We start from the raw sequence: 12,603 nt of genomic DNA, 5'->3' as shown, positions 1-12,603 counted from the left end.
ATCAAGCACTTGCCCGTAAAACTTGCGGCCGCGTAATGTAAACGAGATACGTTACGCCCGCCGGAGTTTTACTCCAATCTACGAGAATCTGGCCCATAGTGTGTACGCGGCGTTGCCATTGAAAAATCGCACAGAGGACAGCACTGGATGAGCCTTGTATTCTCCGGCACCCAGCACAGCGCACAGGTGGAATGACCCTTTAAATGAAACTGGCGACTCCCTTTTGTTTACCTTTTCGCCTCCCTCTCATTATCCCTCCCACTGCGTCAGCGACTCCTAAATGATACGTCTCCCATCCTCCGCCCGCCCGGGGCCATCCACAGAGACAACACAGGGAGCCGCTGACTGATCGGTGACCTGCAGACCCAGACTGGTGTCAGCCCCGCCCCTTCTACAAACATTCTCCGCTGAGCCGCCCAGGAAACGCATCCGCCAATAAACAGCGATTATCGCTCCGTTCGTGAGACGGGATGAACTTCTGATTAGGGATCAGCAGAGCGACTTCAACCAAATTATGGAAACGCAGAAATCTGCGCATTCAGCCGCTTCACCGAAATGGACTGCGAAAAAAAAAAAAAGTTTTTTTTTTCTTTATTTTTGAGTGTTTTTAGTGTATTTATGGCGGGATTGCCAATTGTGTTAACCACTTAACCCCCCGGAAGGATCTACCCCCCTTAATGACCAGGCCATTTTTTGAGATTCGCCACTGCGCCTCTTTAACCACTTCAGCCCCCCGGACCATTTTGTTGCTAAATGACCAGGCCACTTTTTGCGATTCGGCATTGCGTTGCTTTAACTGACAATTGCGCGGTCGTGCGACGTGGCTCCCAAACAAAATTGGCGTCCTTTTTTCCCCACAAATAGAGCTTTCTTTTGGTGGTATTTGATCACCTCTGCGGTTTTTATTTTTTGCGCAACAACTGAATAAAGACAGAAAAGTTTTTTTTTTCTGTACATCTTTTGGGTAAATAAGTACGTTTTCTACTTTGATTATGGGCACCGATGAGGTGGCACTGATGGGCACCGATGAGGTGGCTTTGATGGGCACCGGTGAGGTGGCACTGATGGGCACCGGTGAGGCAGCACTGTTGGACACTGATAGGTGGCGCTGGTATGCGGCACTGATGGGCACTCATAGACGGCACTGATGGGCGAAACTCATAGATGGCACTGATGGGCACTCATAGGCGGCACTGGGCACTCATAGGCGGCACTTATGGGTGGCACTGATGGGTGCTTATGGGTGGCACAGATGGGCACTGATAGGTGGGCGCTGGGCATAGATGGGCACTGAGGGGTGGCACTGATGGACACTGAGTGGTGGCACTGATGGCATTGCTGGGCATCACTTGTTTATCCCAGTGCCAGTCCCATGTTGCCAGTCAGTGCCCCATGGGGGACCCAGGGAAAGAATCGGCCGTCACTGAATAATGACCATAGAGATTTCCGTTGACCAGAAGGTCAACGGACCAGTTGTGCCACTTGTCATGCGACTTTGGGCATGGAAGTCGCATGACAATTCGTTCCCCATGTTTCCCAACGGCAAGCTTTTTATAGAGGTGCGACTTAAAATCGCAGCGACTTCAAAGCAGTTCATGCGTGACTTTGGTCCGACTTTCATGCAACTTGAGGGCCGTAGACATCAATGTTAACTCTGAAAAGTTTATTAGAACATCCATTCCAGCCAATCAGGTTTTACTTCCTGTTGTGTCACCTTTAGAGGAAGTGATGGTAAATCTCTCCAGCGGGGACACAGGCAGTAATAAAAGCCTCCCTCGGACTCCCTGCTGTGACGTCACACGCTGCGATCCGGGTCGCCCAGCGAGCTGATCTGTGTACAGGAAACCTCAGATCTTCTATCAACAAGAAACTCGTTTTTCTGCTGGAAGCTTTTCCCCGAGAAGAACAAATGTTTATCGATGTCTGAGTTTATGGACTGAGTCACTACGAGGAGCGAAGAGAGGAAAGGAGAGTAAGGAGATGGGAGAGGAGCGAGGGGAGGAGAGAGGAGCGAGGGGAGGAGAGAGGAGAGGAGAGAGGAGCAAGGAGAGGAGAGAGGAGAGAGGGGAGGAGAGAGGAGCGAGGGGAGGAGAGAGGAGAGGACAGGAGAGCAAGGAGAGGAGCGAGGGGAGAGAGAGGAGCGAGGAGAGAGGAGAGGAGGGAGGAGAGAGGAGCGAGGGGAGGAGAGAGGAGCAAGGAGAGGAGAGAGGAGCGAGGAGAGGAGAGAGGAGCAAGGAGAGAGAAGAGGAGAGGAGAGAGGGCAGGAGAGAGGAGAGGAGTGAGGAGCGAGGAGAGAGAAGAGGAGAGAGGAGCGAGGAGAGAGAAGAGAGGAGAGGAGAGAGAAGAGGAGAGAGGAGCGAGGATAGAGAAGAGAGGAGCGAGGAGAGAGGAGAGGAGAGAAGAGAGGAGCAAGGAGAGGAGTGAGGAGCGAGGAGAGAGAAGAGGAGAGAGGAGCGAGGATAGAGAAGAGGAGAGAGGAGCGAGGATAGAGAAGAGAGGAGCGAGGAGAGAGGAGAGGAGAGAAGAGAGGAGCAAGGAGAGGAGAGAGGAGAGAGAATAGAGGAGAGTGGAGCGAGGAAAGAGGAGAGGAGTGAGGAGAGAAGAGAGAAGCGAGGAGAGGAGAGAGAAGAGAGGAGGGAGGAGAGGAGCGAGGAGAGGAGAGAGAAGAGAGGAGCGAAATTAGAAATTGCAAAATTTGAAAATATAAAATTCAAAAATCCGAATTTCTGAAATTCGGAAATTTGAAATACGAAATTTCTCAAAATTTGTTAAAAAAACAAATTTGAAACTAAAAAAATTGCACATGTCTAGTGCCCAGGGCAGCCGCCCCTCCTGCCCCCCCCCATCCCGGCGCTACACACCACACATGTCTTCTGACAGAACTCAGAGGCGGAGTCTTGAGGAAGCCCCGCCCTCATCACCCTGTGAGGTGCTCTCTGGAATCTGCAGATTCCGATAAATGACGCTTCTGACTTTAGCGCGGCTGCAGCGTTTCCTGGATCCCAATCGAATCGCTTTCACTCATCTCCTGGAAGACAAACTTTACAAGAGGCCGGTGTGATGACAGAGGACGCCGCCAGTCATGTGTACAAAGAGCGCGCTAATCACTTAATCGCTCGGCTAAGACTCCACTTGAAGCGATCGTCCCATCCGGGGAATCCTCAGCGTCCCGTCAGCCTTGTAACTCCGGCCAGTCATCGGGGCGCGGCGTGTGCGCCGGTCCGCATGTGCGCCCCCGCCAATGTCACTCACTGCCAGCGCCGGCCCTTTGAAGTGCGACGGAGCGAACGTATCATCAAAGTGATGGAGGAGATCGTTAATGTTTAACCCAAGGCAGCAGGATGTGCCGGCGTCACACACAACACTTCACAACACACAACACTTCACAACACACAACACACCACACTTCACAACACACAACACTTCACAACACACAACACACCACACTTCACAACACACAACACACCACACTTCACAACACACAACACTTCACAACACACAACACACCACACTTCACAACACTTCACAACACACAACACTTCACAACACACAACACACCACACTTCACAACACACAACACACCACACTTCACAACACACAACACTTCACAACACTTCACAACACACAACACTTCACAACACTTCACAACACACAACACTTCACAACACTTCACAACACACAACACTTCACAACACACAACACTTCATCACCGGCAAGCAAAACTCTTCTCTTCTCTCTCCACCTTTAACTGCTACCTACCTGTACTGCTTATACACAGCGCAGAGCCCCGCCGCACGCCTTATACACAGCGCCAAGCCCCCCGCACGCCTTATACACAGCGCCGAGCCCCGCCGCACGCCTTATACACAGCGCCGAGCCCCCCGCACGCCTTATACACAGCGCCAAGCCCCCCGCACGCCTTATACACAGCGCAGAGCCCCGCCGCACGCCTTATACACAGCGCCGAGCCCCCGCGTGCCTTATACACAGCGCCGAGCCCCCGCACGCCTTAGACACAGCGCCAAGCCCCCCCGCACGCCTTATACACAGCACCGAGTCCCGCCGCACGCCTTAGACACAGCGCCGAGCCCCCGCACGCCTTATACACAGCGCCGAGCCCCCGCCGCACGCCTTATACACAGCGCCGAGCCCCCGCACGCCTTAGACACAGCGCTGAGCCCCCGCTGCACGCCTTATACACAGCACCGAGTCCCGCCGCACGCCTTAGACACAGCGCCGAGCCCCCGCACGCCTTATACACAGCGCCGAGCCCCCGCCGCACGTCTTATACACAGCGCCGAGCCCCCGCACCCCTTATACACAGCGCTGAGCCCCCGCCGCACGCCTTATACACAGCGCCGAGCCCCCGCACGCCTTAGACACAGCGCTGAGCCCCCCCTGCACGCCTTATACACAGCACCGAGTCCCGCCGCACGCCTTAGACACAGCGCCGAGCCCCCGCACGCCTTATACACAGCGCCGAGCCCCCGCCGCACGTCTTATACACAGCGCCGAGCCCCCGCACCCCTTATACACAGCGCTGAGCCCCCGCCGCACGCCTTATACACAGCGCCGAGCCCCCGCGTGCCTTATACACAGCGCCGAGCCCCCGCGTGCCTTATACACAGCGCCGAGCCCCCGCACGTCTTATACACAGCGCCGAGCCCCCCGCTCGCCTTATACACAGCTCTGAGCCCGCCCCCGATGGGCGGCACTGATAGTCACGCTGATGGGCACTGATGAGGCGGCACAATGGGCACACATAGGCTGCACTGATGGTCACTGATAGTCACACTGATGAGCACCGATAGGTGGCACTGATGGACAGTAATAGGTGGCACTGATGGGCATTGGTAGGCAGCCGTGATGAGGAGGCACTGATAGGTTGGCACTGATAGCCAGCACTGATTGGCACTGATGAGGCTGCACTGATGAAGCGGCACCGATTGGCACTGATGAGGAGGCACTGATAGTTACTGATAGGCTGTACTGATGGGCACTGATAGGCTGTACTGATGGGCACTGATAGGCTGCACTGATGGGCACTGGTGAGGAGGCATTGATGGGTGCTGATAAGGCTTCACTGATGGACACTGATAGGCAGACTAATGAGCACTGATAGGCGGCACTGATAGTCACGCTGATGAGCACTGATAGGTGGCACTGATGGGCAGTGATAGGCAGCCTTGGTGAGGAGGTACTGAAAAGTGGCACTCATGGGCACTTATGGGTTGGCCATTATCGACAGCGCTAATGGGGCAGCACTGATAAAAAAAAAAAATCTTCACGATTTGAGTTCCACACGTTCCTGTGCGATCCCGGTGTGAACTGGCCCTAAGGCGACTTTTATCCAACTAGTGCCCATAGACTTTAATGGGAGTCGCCTCCGAGTCGGATCCTCATCCTAATTGATGTGATTTGGATGCGACATTACAGGAAGATCCCCCGGACATTCCCTGAAGATGCTTCAAAGTCCCTTCAAATCGCACTGAAGTCACCTGGCAAAGTCGCACGACTTTCAGGTCAGGCCTTAGGCTCCACTCACACTGCGGCGTTGCGTTTTGCGGGCAGGACCACCGCGACTCTGCAAAACACTGCAAATCTCCGTTGACGCCCTTTGCGATCCCTGTTACTTTAAATGGCACCAAAACAGAATCGCAGGACGCCCAAAATAAGTACAAGATCTTCTTTTGGGGCGTCGGGCGTTCCCGCGATTCTGTTTGCCGTGATTTTACCGTGACTTGTCGGGCGACAATTGTGCCAAAATTGCGCCCAAACAGAATCACGGGAACGCCCCAAAAGAAGATCTTGCCGCGGGTTTGGTGCCATTCAGAGTAATGGGGAATCGCAAAGGGCGTCCCGCGGTTTCCGGATCGTAGGAACGGAATGCCGCAGTGTGAATGGAGCCTTTTAGGCAGGAAACTGATTTATTTGTTTGTATTTTCGATGATCTTTTTCTGTTTCTTCAACAACTAAAAATAAACAAATGAAAAAAAAAAACAGGATGGGAGATGAAGTGCGGCGTGACCTGATGTGACCCAGATCAGTTCTGTCTGAGCAAAAAAAATATGAATGAACCGTGTGAAAGCACGCCAAGGCGGCACAGATGTCTGTCAAATCGCCCCCCGAAGTCGCACTGCATTCTAAATCGTGCGACTTCAGCTGATCTCGCTGGATTTCTAACCTGCATTCGGTGTGAACGAGGGCTAAATCCTGAAAGCTGATTGGTTTCTGGTTGGTTTCAGCAGAGGTTGCGCACTCCAGTTTTTAGTAAATAAGCCCTCAATGCGTCCAAAGTCGCACAACAAGTCGCACAATTGTGAATGGAGCCTACGTTTTGGATTACATCTAAACATGTGCAGGTGCGTGCGCGGGGAGCGGGTGTGGGGCAGCCCATTCATTCCAATAGACCTGTGCGGTTCCTTTCATTCTGAACTAAAATTCGGACAAATTTTCCTTTTTCGTAAATTCGGATGCATCGGAACTTTGCAAGATTAAAATGGTACTAATCCGAAATAACGAAACATAACGACCAAAAATTTTTGGATGAAATTCGAATTCGAATCGTTTTCAAATACTGTTTTGAATTCGAATAGTTTTCAAATTTGAATTTTTATTTTCTATTCTATTTTATTCTCTTTGGAAATTGAAAAACGATTCAAATTAAAAAAAAAAATTTAATTCGAAAAGTTTTCGAATTTCCAGAGAATAAAATAGAATGGAATAGAATAAAAAGGAATACAATAAAAAAAAAATCTATTTTATTCCTTTATTTATTTATATTCCTATTTTTTTTCTATTCTACTCCCATATTTTCTATTCTATTTTATTTTCTTTGGAAATTGGAAAACTATTCAAATTCAAATCGTTTTCAAATTTGAATTTTGATTTTCTACTCTATTTTATTCTCTTTGGAAATTTAAAAAACGATTCGACTTAAAAAAAAAATTAATTCGAAAAGTTTTCGGATTTCCAGAGGATAAAATAGAATAGAAAATAAAGGAATTGAATTAAAAAATCTATTTTTATTCCTTTATTTATTTATGTTCCTATTTTTTTCTATTCTATTACCTTATTTTCTATTCTATTTTATTCTCTTCGGAAATTGAAAAACGATTCGAATTAAAAAAAAAAATTGAATTAGAAAAGTTTTCGAATTTCCAGAGAATGAAATAGAAAGGAATAAAATTTCAAATATTTTTCATATTTCCAGAGAATAAAATAGAATGTAATAGAATATTTTATTCCTTTATTTATATTCCTACCCTACCACATGGTGCTAAATTAATGCCCCCCCCCCCCCATGCGTCTGCTACAGAGCGATTTTGCGTGCGCTCCTGACACACATAGGGGTGAACCAAGGGGTTCCGTTTTCTAAAGTGACGTTTTTTTTTTCAGAGAATACGCTAATTGTAACATTTTGTAACTCTCTGATGAGAACAATCGGACGTCACACTCCGGATATTCTTCGAATGTCAGACATCGCAGGATGGAAGCGCTAGAACGATCGACCTGCTGTGACTTTAAAAGGTCATCCTGCCCAGAGCTGACATTTCAGGTATCGGTCACCTATTAACTTGTGCATCTTCAGCGGTGGTTGGGACAAGGTCCTCCAGCACCCGGGGCCCTAAAGTGTGGCCCCCCCTACGTGAGAGGCGAAGTACTGGAGCAGCCGAGCGTCGCAGGTCCTGCCCTTTTAACAGCTCCCTCCTGCTGAAGCACCCAAGGCGGCTGCCTCTTCTGCCCACCCCTTCGGCTCAGCCCTGCTCTTGACAAAGGCCTCCAACCGACTTGTTTAAAGGTTTCCCTGGCCAATAAAAGGGAAGAGAGGGATCACCTTGTAATGGCCCAAAACCTTAGAAGACAATGGCAAAGCTTTCATGAAAAAGGTCCCTGAGGTTTAACTCCTCAGCATCCACCAGGAAGATCACCGGTCAGCTTGGGGTGGACGGTCCTCTTTATTACACCTTCAGAAGAATTTCTCTCATTCAGTTTTGAGGGTGCTTGTCAAGTTGGTGACCACCATACTTCCACCACGGTGCACCAAAAGCAGCTCAGTACTGTGATGGTGTAAATGATGTGCAGGAAGAATCATCTGTAAGACCCAGGGGCCCAATCTACCACCCAGGGGCCACATTAAGCCCTCTGGCACGTGCTGTGTGGCCCCTCAGCAGTCAACAGTGGTACCAATCATTTCTATAGAGCCTATAATGACTGATCTCTGGCAGTCTCATATTGCATGTCCCCAACCTCCAACCATCTCCTGTAGAAGTCTCAGTCTCCAACTATCTCCTGTAGAAGTCTTTAGTCTCTATCTCCTGTAGAAGTCTCAGTCTCCGACTATCTCCTGTAGAAGTCTCAGTCTCTGACTATCTCCTGTAGAAGTCTCAGTCTCTGACTATCTCCTGTAGAAGTCTTTAGTCTCTGACTCTGACTATCTCCTGTAGAAGTTTCAGTCTCTAACTATCTCCTGTAGAAGTCTCAGTCTCCGACTATCTCCTGTAGAAGTCTCAGTCTCCGACTATCTCCTGTAGAAGTCTCAGTCTCTGACTATCTCCTGTAGAAGTCTCAGTCTCCGACTATCTCCTGTAGAGGTCTCAGTCTCTGACTATCTCCTGTAGAAGTCTCAGTCTCTGACTATCTCCTGTAGAAGTCTCAGTCTCTGACTATCTCCTGTAGAAGTCTCAGTCTCTGACTATCCCCTGTAGAAGTCTTTAGTCTCTGACTCTGACTATCTCCTGTAGAAGTTTCAGTCTCTAACTATCTCCTGTAGAAGTCTCAGTCTCCGACTATCTCCTGTAGAAGTCTCAGTCTCCGACTATCTCCTGTAGAAGTCTCAGTCTCTGACTATCTCCTGTAGAAGTCTCAGTCTCCGACTATCTCCTGTAGAGGTCTCAGTCTCTGACTATCTCCTGTAGAAGTCTCAGTCTCTGACTATCTCCTGTAGAAGTCTCAGTCTCTGACTATCTCCTGTAGAAGTCTCAGTCTCTGACTATCTCCTGTAGAAGTCTCAGTCTCCGACTATCTCCTGTAGAAGTCTCAGTCTCCGACTATCTCCTGTAGAAGTCTCAGTCTCCGACTATCTCCTGTAGAAGTCTCAGTCTCCGACTATCTCCAGTAGAAGTCTCAGTTTTTTACTATCTCCTGTAGAAGTCTCAGTCTCTGACTATCTCCTGTAGAAGTCTCAGTCTCTGACTATCTCCTGTAGAAGTCTTCAGTCTCCGACTATCTCCTGTAGAAGTCTTCAGTCTCCGACTATCTCTTGTAGAAGTCTCAGTCTCCGACTATCTCTTGTAGAAGTCTCAGTCTCCGACTATCTCCTGTAGAAGTCTCAGTCTCTTTAGAGACACCTAAATATTAAACCAGATTTATAGAAGAAGTGTGGAAGGGTTGGAAGCCTTGTCATGTCTTCTCTTGTCTCTGTGTCCCCGCAGGGGAGGATTTTCCCTGACTACCTGTCGTGTCTCCAGGACAGGAAGTGAAGGGGAATCCCAGGACAGGACCAAGCCCCCGCCAATCTGATGTGGAATTTACACCTTCCCTACACCCCTGAGGCTCATCCTACGGCCCGAGGGCCACAGAGGCTTCCCATGTGGCCCTCAGACACCGGTAGTTATTAGTCTGATCTCCAGCAGTCTCGTGTTACATGTTTCCAGTCCCTGACTGTATCCTGCAGCATTTATCCAATCTCCAGCCACACCTGGAGCAAAGTCTGTGCCCTCTAGCAGTGAACGTTATGTGTGGCCCCGGAGTGACATCAAGGGCCACAGCTGAGCTTCCACACATTATCCAAAAATAAAAAAACTTTACATATCTATGTCATTATATACATGAGGACTGTATTATAACACAACAATCTATGTAACATTACACAGGAGATTCAGGCTTCAGGTGATAACTGACAAGTGCGGGTGATGGTTGCAACTTTGCAAGTATTACTGCTGTGGGACTACAAGTACAAGCATGCCCCCTGAGCTGATGTGGGACTACAAGTACAAGCATGCCCCCTGAGCTGGTGTGGGACTACAAGTACAAGCATGCCCCCTGAGCTGTCGTGGGACTACAAGTACAAGCATGCCCCCATAGCTGGTGTGGGACTACAAGTACAAGCATGCCCCCTGAGCTGGTGTAAGACTACAAGTACAAGCATGCCCCCTGAGCTGGTGTGGGACTACAAATACAAGCATGCCCCCTGAGCCATTGTGGGACTACAAGTACAAGCATGCCCCCTGAGCTGATGTGGGACTACAAGTACAAGCATTCCCCCTGAGCTGGTGTGGGACCACAAGTACAAGCATGCCCCCCCGAGCTGGTGTGGTACTACAAGTACAAGCATGCCCCCTGAGGGACTACAAGTACAAGCATGTCCCCCGAGCTGTTGTGGGACTACAAGTACAAGCATGCCCCCCAAGCTGGTGTGGGACTACAAGTACAAGCATGCCCCCCAAGCTGGTGTGGGACTACAAGTACAAGCATGCCCCCCGAGCTGGTGTGGGACTACAAGTACAAGCATGCCCCCTGAGCTGATGTGGGAGTACAAGTACAAGCATGCCCCCTGAGCTGGTGTGGTACTACAAGTACAAGCATGCCCCCTGAGCTGGTGTGGGACTACAAGTACAAGCATGCCCCCTGAACTGGTGTGGGACTACAAGTACAAGCATGTCCCCTGAGCTGGTGTGGGACTACAAGTACAAGCATGCCCCCTGAGCTGGTGTGGGACTACAAGTACAAGCATGCCCCCTGAACTGGTGTGGGACTACAAGTACAAGCATGCCCCCTGAACTGGTGTGGGACTACAAGTACAAGCATGCCCCCTGAACTGGTGTGGGACTACAAGTACAAGCATGCCCCCTGAACTGGTGTGGGACTACAAGTACAAGCATGCCCCCTGAGCTGGTGTGGGACTACAAGTACAAGCATGCCCCCTGAGCTGATGTGGGAGTACAAGCACAAGCATGCCCCCTGAGCTGGTGTGGGACTACAAGTACAAGCATGCCCCCTGAGCTGGTGTGGGACTACAAGTACAAGCATGCCCCCCTGAGCTGGTGTGGGACTACAAGTACAAGCATGCCCCCTGAGCTGGTGTGGGACTACAAGTACAAGCATGCCCCCCGAGCTGGTGTGGGACTACAAGTACAAGCATGCCCCCTGAGCTGGTGTGGGACTACAAGTACAAGCATGCCCCCTGAGCTGGTGTGGGACTACAAGTACAAGCACGCCCCCTGAGCTGGTGTGGGACTACAAGTACAAGCAAAATGACTGCACTGTCAGCTTTGTAGATCCAGAAGAGGCAGACAGCTACAGGCGGGTTCTAGGCTGAGGACCAGGAGGAGACCCCCAACCTCCATGATGATCTGACCCCAGGATGATGGAGCCCCCAGCAACAGTGCAGGGGGCGTGTTTGTGCCCCCCTAGTAGGTAGGAAGGGGAGGGTAGTAATAGATGGGGGGATGTAATAGGTGGGGGGGGGGTAGTAGATAGGGGGAGAATGGTGGGGGGTAGTGATAGGTGGAGAGAGGGCAGTAATGGATGGAGGTGGGTAGTAATAGGTGGAAGAAGAGGGAGGGGGGTAGTATTAGGTGGATGGGGGGGGGGGGGGGGGATTAGGTGGAAGAGGAGGGAGGGGGGGGGGTCGCTCGTACCTTGCAGGTTCTGCACTCTGATGTCGCTGATCTGCCCGATGAGCTCCTCTCTCTGGAACCAATCATCATCCCACTCGTGTCCGGCCATTGGAGGCGGAGGAGAGCCCCGACCACTCCGGACAAGTTCACCGAGGAAGTGCGGAGAGGAGACAGAGAACCGGAGCGCCCCTCCCCCGAGCCCGCCCCTCTGCCAGCTGTGCCCGGCTCCTGACCCCGCCCCTACTGCCTGCCCACCTAAGTACCCTACATAGACTGCCCCCTCCCCCACTGCCTGCCCACCTAACTACCCTACATAGACTGCCCCCTCCCCTACTGCCCACTCACCTAACTACCCTACATAGACTGCCCCCTCCCCTACTGCCTGCCCACCTAACTACCCTACATATACTGCCCCCCTCACCTACTGCCCACTCACCTAACTACCCTACATAGACTGCCCCCTCCCCTACTGCCCACTCACCTAACTACCCTACATAGACTGCCCCTTCCCCTACTGCCTGCCCACCTAACTACCCTACATATACTGCCCCCCTCACCTACTGCCCACTCACCTAACTACCCTACATAGACTGCCCCCTCCCCTACTGCCCACTCACCTAACTACCCTACATAGACTGCCCCCTCCCCTACTGCCTGCCCACCTAACTACCCTACATATACTGCCCCCCTCACCTACTGCCCACTCACCTAACTACCCTACATAGACTGCCCCCTCCCCTACTGCCTGCCCACCTTACTACCCTACATAGACTGCCCCCTCCCCTACTGCCTGCCCACCTAACTACCCTACATAGACTGCCCCCTCCCCTACTGCCTGTCCACCTAACTACCCTACATAGACTGCCCCCTAACTACCCTACATAGACTGCCCCCCTCCCTACTGCCTGCCCACCTAACTACCCTACATAGACTGCCCCCTCCCCTACTGCCTGCCCACCTAACTACCCTACATAAACTGCCC

At 51.1% G+C, this 12,603-nt stretch overlaps 1 protein-coding gene across 1 annotated transcript in view; it reads right to left on the bottom strand.

The window, feature by feature from the left end:
• The window catches only part of CLMN (calmin), a 114,188-nt gene extending 102,396 nt beyond the window's left edge, over positions 1-11,792 (bottom strand). Inside the window, exon 1 of the mRNA XM_040333217.1 lies at positions 11,643-11,792. Coding sequence (XP_040189151.1) covers positions 11,643-11,730 — 88 coding nt within the window. The 5' untranslated portion in view covers positions 11,731-11,792. The remainder of the gene's footprint in view (positions 1-11,642) is intronic.
• Between the last annotated feature and the right edge of the window lie 811 nt (positions 11,793-12,603).

Source organism: Rana temporaria, chromosome 13 (assembly GCF_905171775.1).
Source record: "Rana temporaria chromosome 13, aRanTem1.1, whole genome shotgun sequence".
NCBI lineage: Eukaryota > Metazoa > Chordata > Amphibia > Anura > Ranidae > Rana > Rana temporaria.
This window is presented reverse-complemented; position numbering and strand designations above follow the sequence as displayed.